General features: G+C 46.7%; 1 protein-coding gene across 1 annotated transcript; it reads left to right on the top strand.

The window, feature by feature from the left end:
- The first annotated feature begins 4,334 nt into the window (after positions 1–4,334).
- On the top strand, positions 4,335–7,593 carry LOC132832176 (transmembrane protein 158). Its single transcript, XM_060849926.1, has one exon. It carries the CDS (start codon positions 5,771–5,773, stop codon positions 6,449–6,451), a length of 681 nt encoding a protein of 226 aa, XP_060705909.1. The 5' UTR covers positions 4,335–5,770; the 3' UTR covers positions 6,452–7,593.
- The last annotated feature ends 262 nt before the right edge of the window (positions 7,594–7,855 follow it).

The following is a 7,855-nucleotide window of genomic DNA, read 5'->3' as shown; positions in this document are numbered from 1 at the left end:
ATGTGCCTTTGGGTTTCCTGCCTTAACCGAAGGTATTACCAGTACCACCTGCATTGAAGCCTCCAGGTCAGTGACAGCAATTGTTACCAGGAAGCAAAGCCAGCTGGTGAAACGTGAGCTGAGACCCAAATCCTTTTTGTGATGTTGAATTATTCACAAACATAGCATCTCATACCAATGCCCCAGCACTGTTTTTTAAATAAATTTTGTTCAAGTTGTGATTTCAACTACACAATTTTCACGGTTTGTTGTCGTTTCTAAGGGTTGGCCAATGGAATTCTATTGAGTTGGTCCACACACATTAGCAAAGCTCTGCCAAGATTTCCCTTATCTTCCACAGGATGGCTGATCTGGAAAGTCTTTCCACCCATAATTGGGCATTTTGGGAGGATTTAACAGGCTAACATCGAACCTGTTTGGCCTTATTACAAACAAACCTCCCATGAACAACACTCATCTTAATTTCAAAAATATACTATATTCATAAAATATCTTTATATACACGCATAGTCATTAAAGCTGTTCAGTTCTGTACAGTAATATATGGAGATACATAGAAACTTTGGAGTTTGACTCTGTCAAAAAAACAGATCCAAGGCATTTATTACTTACACAAAACTACACCTACATACATTTGAAGCATTAGGAGGGTCCGATAACTGAATGGACCCCTATTTACCTTCAGCAGGAAAACCTCAAATGGTGGTCTGTACCCACTATGCCTTGGTGGCAGCTGCCCTCAGCTCTCACCTGTCCCTCAGCAAGTAGTGGAGGTTTGTACAACTGCAGCATTTAAAAGGCATCTGGATGGGTATATGAAAAGGAAGGGTTTAGAGGGATATGGGCCAAATGCTGGCAGATGGGACTAAGTTAGGTTAGGATATCTGGTTGGCATGGACGAGTTTGGCCGAAGGGTCTGTTTGTCTGCTGCACAACTCTCTCACTCTATGACTTTCTGAGTCAGTAGCTTGGAAGGCAAATGCATTATTTTGAGAGGACTTGAATATAAAAGCAGGGAAGTACTTCTGAGGCTCTATAAGGCTCTGGTCAGGTCACATTTGGAGTATTGTGCAGAGTTTTGGGCCCCATATCTCAAGAAGGATGTACTGGCCCTGGAGCATGTTCAGAGGAGGTTCACAAGAATGGACCCAGGAATGAGGATTAACATATGAGGAATGTTTGAGGACTCTGGGTCTATACTTGATAGAGGTTAGGAGGATGAGAGGAGATCTACTTGAAATACACAGTATACTGAATGGCCTGGACAGACTAGACATTGTGAAGATGTTTCCATTGGTAGGAGAGACTAGCAGCCGAGGACACAGCCTTAGAGTAAAGGGAAGACCTTTTAGAACGGAGATAAAGAGAAACTTCTTCAGCCAAAGAGGGGGGAATCAATGGAGTTCACTGCCACAGAAGGCTATAGAGGCCAGGTCATTAAGTATATTTAAGACAGAAATAGATAGGTTCTTGAGTATCAAGGGGATCAAGATTTAACAGGGAGAAAGTGGGAGAATGGGTTTGAGAGATGTATCAGCTTTGATTGCATGGCAGAGCAAACTTGATGGGCTGATTGGCCTAATTCCTGCTCCTGTGTCTTATGGTCTTTTGAGAAGGATTGAGACTGTTTAATATGACACTGATGGAGGAACCTGACCCCCACCTTGATTAGATTCTGAGTGAAGTTGCAGGTTGAATATGGGTGGGCTGTAGGTTTACTGCTAGAGAGGATGAGGGAGGACTTGTAGCAGAGAAGATAGTGTCCCGGCCTCTGAGTCAGAAGCTCTGGGTTTGAGACACACTCCTGGACTTGACGGCCAAGGAAGATGCATTCAGAATGTGACCAAATAGATCAATGCTCAACCTATACATTTTTCTAACATGCACCAATGACAGGTGATAAGTTCAGGAGAGATTCCTGATCTGCTGTGTAATGGAAAGAATATCAGAGGCATTACCATCACTGCCTACTCTCCAATGTGAACGTAAAAGTGCATGTTGTCACTGTTATGGACCAATTAAACCCCCTTCAAAATATTCAAAAGATAGTCTAGACCTTTTTTTTCTCTTATTTTAAAAGTAAGTGTAAGGTGTTGCATTCCAGATGCAATTCAATTGGTCAAACTACTGGATTTAAAGCAACATATACGTTATTCATCTACTATAATTAAAATACAATCAAAGGAAGACGGGATTGGAAAATCCTAACCGTATAATAGGAACGGCAACTATTACTAATGAACTGTCCCAATACCCTTAAACACACCCCTTGGAAAAAGGCAAATTCAGAAAACAGACTGCCTCACGTGTGATTCCTGTAGCAGGAAGAGATACCCCAGCTTTTGGGTGTAACTGAGAGAGAGAAAAAATAGCTGCCACTTCTTCCAGATCCCAACAGGAATTGCTGAGAGCTAAAATAAAGATCCTGGTTCTGTGTGGCTTTAATCACACCCATTCAGGCTGCTTCTATTGGTTCAATTTTAAAAAGAACTGAAGGCCTCACAAGCTATTTACTCCGGTCGACAGCTCACTACCTCTGTCTTAAAACCTCTCTTCAAGCAAAAGGACAAAATATCAGCTGAAAGCCACAGCATTGGCACAAAATAGTCACTCAGACTCCTTGAACAATACATTTTACACCTATTTCAACTAGTCCAGGGCTTGATTGGCAAAATCAAGGCTGACACTCCACTGAGGGAGTGCTGCACTGTCAGAGGAGCTGTCTTTCAGATGAGACATTAAAGTGAGGTTTCATCAGCCTGCTCAGGTGGAGGTAAAAGATCTGGTGGCACTGAATCAAAAAAGTTGTTGTCACAACAAAGCGGACACAGGTAGAAATTAATTGGGAAAAGAAGCAAAAATGATTTGAGACAAAGCTTTTATTGTGCAGCAAGTGGTTCGGATCTGGATGGCACTATCTGAGACCATGGTTCAACTGACACATTCAAAATGGAAACAGACTGTTAGTTGCAATAGAAGAATGCAGACTTATAGGGAGAAGGAAGTATTGCACTGAGTGGAATAATCATCTGGAGAACTGGTGCAGACATGATGGACTAAATGGTATCCTTTTGCAATGTAACAATTCAATAATTCCGTGATTCTATCTGCGATAGCTCGTGGTGTACAAATCAGTTGCTGCATTTCTTATATTACAGCAGTGAATATACTTCATAAATTGTATCATTGGCTGGAATGAGCTTTGAGACATCTGGTGGTTGTGAAAATGTTTTTGGATGTCTTTGTTGAAGCATCTTTAATCCGAATCAAATGCAAATGGTGCTGCACATTGCACAATCATTGGCGAACATCTCCACTTCTGACCTTAATGATGGAGGGAAGGTAACTGGTGATGCACCTCAAAATAATTGGATCTGGGGCACTACCAGAAGAAACTCCTGCAGAGATGTCCCAGATAGGGATGACTGACTTCCGACAACCACAACCACCTTCCTACATGCCAGGTATGACTTCAACCAGCAGAGAGTTTGCCCCCCGATACCCATTGATTCCAGTTTTGTTATACTTGATGCTACAACTAGTTGAATGCAGCCTTGATGCCAAAGGCTGTCACTCTCACCTCCTCTCTGGAATTCCACTCTTTTGTCCATGTTTGACCCAAGGCTGTAATGAGGTCAGGAGCTGAGTGGCCCGAGTGGAACCCAAACTGGGCATCAGTGCTAAGCAAGCGCTAACTCATAGAGTTACAAGGACAGAAGATGCCATCAGCCCACCTACACTACCAAAGCTACACTCATTGCTAAAAGGTTATTGCTCAGCAAGTGCTGCTTCATAGCATTGTTGACGACATTTCCCATCACTTTCCTGATGGAATGAATAGCAGGCAAATGATCGGTACTGGGAGAATTTTATTTCATCCTCTCTGGAAAATTACCTTTGCTTCTTGGTATCTAGAATGAGAAAAACGTTTCTGATATTTTAGAAAACGGAAATGATGAACACGATTAAGGTCAGACACCGGGAGAAGCGTGTTGTTTTCAGGGTCAAAAGGATATTTCTCTACACAAGTGGAAATCCGAAATGACTCGGTTGTTAATTGGGTTGCTAATCGTCTCAAGTGGTTGAACCAGATCTGCTCAGGCCTTGTTGACAACTCTCGAGTTTCACATCAAAGCACTCCAAAGGAATTAATGTATCTTTGCAAACACAAAAACGGATGTTTGGACAGGAATGTTTTTGTTTTTGTTTCCCTAACTGGACCATGAGCTAGAACAAAGATGTTAAAAATTCCCACTGTGTTGCAGCTTTAAGAGAAGCTGAGGTTTACAGAAATACAGCGTGGGGCGGTTGGTGCAAATTATTGAAACCGCTGGGAGTTTTTATACAGACAGCACTGCAGAGAGAGAGACGGGGGTGGGTGGAGGGGACCTCCTGCGTTACACAGTGCAGCAATTCACACAGAGAGAGAAGGGGTTATCGCCGGCTTTAGCTCTGCACAGAGACACACTGGAGATCTCCTGGACCACAGCTCTGCACACACAGAGAGGGAGACTCCGAGAGATCGCCTGCTTTAAAGTGTCCGGCTCTACAAAGACAGCCTGGAGACCTCTCGTACTACAACATGCACAGAGAGAGAGAAACCAAAACCCTGAGACGTCGCCTGCTTTAGCTCTTCACAGAAAAACTGGAATCCTTCTGTAATACAGCAGAGAGTGAGAGAGAGCTGAGATCGTCTGCTTTAAAGTGTCCATCCCGGCACACAGCGAGAGACACAGAAGTTCTCCTGTTTTTCAACATGCACAGAGAGAAACAGACTTAGAGAGATCGCCTGCTTTAGTGTGTACAGCTCCTGTACTACAGCGTGCACAGAGGGAGGAAGCGACAAGACTCAAGACAGATCGCCTGCTTTAAAGTGCCCACAGAGAAACAAGGCTCCTGTACTACAGGGTGTACAGAGTGAACACATCTCAGGGAGATCGCCTGCTTTACAGGGTACAGCTTTTCCCAGGTAGAAAGGAGTCGCTCTGTATTAGAGTGCACAGAGAGAGAGAGCGCGCCTGGAGACCATCCTGTATTACAGAGAGAACAAGGCTTAGAGAGCTCATCTTACCATTCCTGAAGAAGGGTTAATACCCGAAACGTCGACATCAGCACCTCCTGATGCTGCCTGGCTTGCTGTGTTCCTCCAGCCTCATGCCTGTCTGCTTTGGATTCCAGCATCTGCAGTTTTATCGTCTCTAACTTAGAGTGTACAGCGGTGCACAGAGAGTGAACAAGACTCGAAGGGCTCGCCTGCTTTACAGAGTACAGCTGTGCTCACAGAAAGAGAGAGAGAGAGACTGGAGACCTCCTGTGTTACAGAGTGAGGGAGACTCACACTGCCTGTTCTACAGAGAGAGAGGAGTCCACCTGTCCTTCAGAGTCTCAGACAGACCCTGTTTGAGAGTGTGCAGAGAGAGAGAGACTGGAGACCTCCTTTGTTAGAGAGTGAGGGAGACTCACACAGACTGCCGGCTCTACAGAGAGAGGAGCCCACCTGTCCTACAGAGTCTCAGACAGACCCTATTTGAGAGTGTGCAGAGAGAGAGAGAGAGACTGGAGACCTCCTGTGTTACAGAGAGTGAGGGAGACTCAGACAGACTGCTCTACAGAGAGAGGAGCTCACCTGTCCTAGAGTTTCAGATAGACCCTGTTTTAGAGTGTGCAGGGGCTGGGGAGGAGCAGGTAGGGTTGGGGCTGGGTGGGGGGAGATCTCCTGCTCCCCAGTGCGGTGTCCCCCAGTGACCATGCAGTGCCCTGGCACAGTGCCATGCTGAGCAGCCAGTTCCTGAGCCTGGTGCTCCTGCTCGCCAGCGGCGGCTCGCACAGCTGGAGCGGGGAGGAGTTCTACCTCCAGCCCAACAGCACGGCCCTCAACTTCTCCCTGGCTGGCCGGCTGGAGCTGCAGGGGGCTGGCGGTGGAGGGGAGCCTGGGGCTGCAGCCGGGGCCCCGGGGCTCAGCCCTTCCTCCAGCCCCTGCAACATCACGGTGCTGCGGCTGGTGGCCACCTCGCTGCTGGCTCGCTGGGAGAGGTCCATGGGCTTCAAGTGCGACGTGCTCCTGTTCACCACCAACAGCAACGCCCGCTCCTTCTTCTCGGCAGCGTTCACCCGGGTCTTCCCCCCCGTCGTCATTGACCATGTCGGGGTGGGAGGGGGCCAGCAGGAGTTCAAGCTGTGCGTGGGATGCGGCTCACCCCCCCGGCGGAGTCGCCCCGTCCCCCTCCCCGGCCCCCAGGGCCAGCAGGTCAGCTTCTGCTGCCTGCACTTCAGCCTGGAGGAGCTGAACTGGGACAGGAGCTGGAGGGTCAACCGCAAGCCCATCGAGTCCACCCTGGTGGCCTGCTTCATGACCATCGTCATCATCATCTGGAGCGTGGCCGCTCTCATCTGGCCCGTGCCCATCATCGCTGGCTTCCTGCCCAATGGCATGGAGCAGAGGAGGGGCTGAATGGACTGTGGAATAGGGGGTGGGAGTGGCTGGGTAGGTGAGGGAGGGGGCTGTGGGGAATCCCTTGCATTGCCCACCCACCCCCCCTCCCCAAAGGCTCCTAGTAACTGTACCCCAGGGACCTAGGGTCTGTAGCCCATTTCCCTCCCAATCTGGATCCCATCGCCCCAGCACTTGGCCTTAAAAACCTTAGCCATGGTCATTGGAGTCAAAGAAAATGACTGATGGAACTCGTGTTCACATTTTCGAAGAGAGACGCAGGGTTGGCTTGCCTGTGACTGTTGGGGCTCAGGGGACTGGGCAGAATTGGCTACGTTCGGTTATCCAAAGGTTACAGGTAATGAGGAAATAGGGTTGGCATGGTGGCTCAATGGTTAGCACTGCTGCCTCACAGCGCAAGGGACCGGGGTTTGATTCCAGCCTTGAGCGACTGTCTGTGCAGAATTTGCACATTTTCCCCGTGTCTGTGTGGGTTTCCTCCAGGTGCTCTGGTTTCCTCCCACAGTCCAAAGATGTGCACGTTAGGGTGGATCAATCATGCTAAATTGCCCATATTATCCAGGGATGTGCAAGTATGGTGGATTGGCCGTGGGAAATGCAGAATTCCGGGGCTAGAGTAGGGGACTGGGTCAGTGTGGACTCGAAATGGTCTGAATGGCCTGCTTCCACACTGTATGGATTCTATGATTGTATTTAAGTAATGTTACTGATCACAGCATGATGATTCCTTTACCTCCATTGTGTTTCTCTTGTACTCCACAAACAAATCAGAATCTTATCTGTTACCTTAAGTACTTTGCATTTCCTTTGCCCAGCATTTCCACCACAAAGTGATTGCCACAAAGTATCACAATGACTGTACTGAGCAGGCCACTCTCAAGGAGATCATTTTTACTAGGACATGGGTAAGAAATGGTTACCACAATGGATGGACTGCAGCATTTTACAAACTGTGAACTTTGGGAATAAAGCAATCATTTCATTTGTGTTGGGTGAGGGGTAATTTTCAAGTGTTTTTAAAAATAATGAATATTCATTTTTTTTCATTTGAACAAATGAGTTCGTTAACAGTCTCCTTTCCATTTTCAAAATGTTCAACTGAAATTTGTAAATCAATCAACTTTGGATGGAGCTGTTGATATTTGTACAAATTACATTGAAATGTATGATATTTGACATTTTTCTTTTGATAAAGTATTTGAAACTGTGTCGATTATTACCCTCGTTTTCATTTTCTGTTACCAATCCTGAAAGTGAACAATCCCAATGCCATTCCAAAGACGCTGCTTCTTTCCCCCCCCCCCCCCCCCCCTCTCTTTTTCCAGTGGGTGTTAATGAATTTCAGCACTTTGAATCCTGTCTTTTTTTTTTGGAGGTTTCCCTGCTCACTTGAGAAATATGGTA

This window comes from Hemiscyllium ocellatum, chromosome 34 (genome assembly GCF_020745735.1).
Source record: "Hemiscyllium ocellatum isolate sHemOce1 chromosome 34, sHemOce1.pat.X.cur, whole genome shotgun sequence".
Lineage (NCBI taxonomy): Eukaryota > Metazoa > Chordata > Chondrichthyes > Orectolobiformes > Hemiscylliidae > Hemiscyllium > Hemiscyllium ocellatum.
The sequence above is the reverse complement of the archived record's forward strand: the minus strand, read 5'-3'. Positions and strand labels throughout refer to the sequence as shown.

Bases quoted from the DNA above. Each gene is read 5' to 3' on its own strand.
- LOC132832176 (XM_060849926.1), top strand. From the start codon at position 5,771: ATGCTGAGCAGCCAGTTCCTGAGCCTGGTGCTCCTGCTCGCCAGCGGC.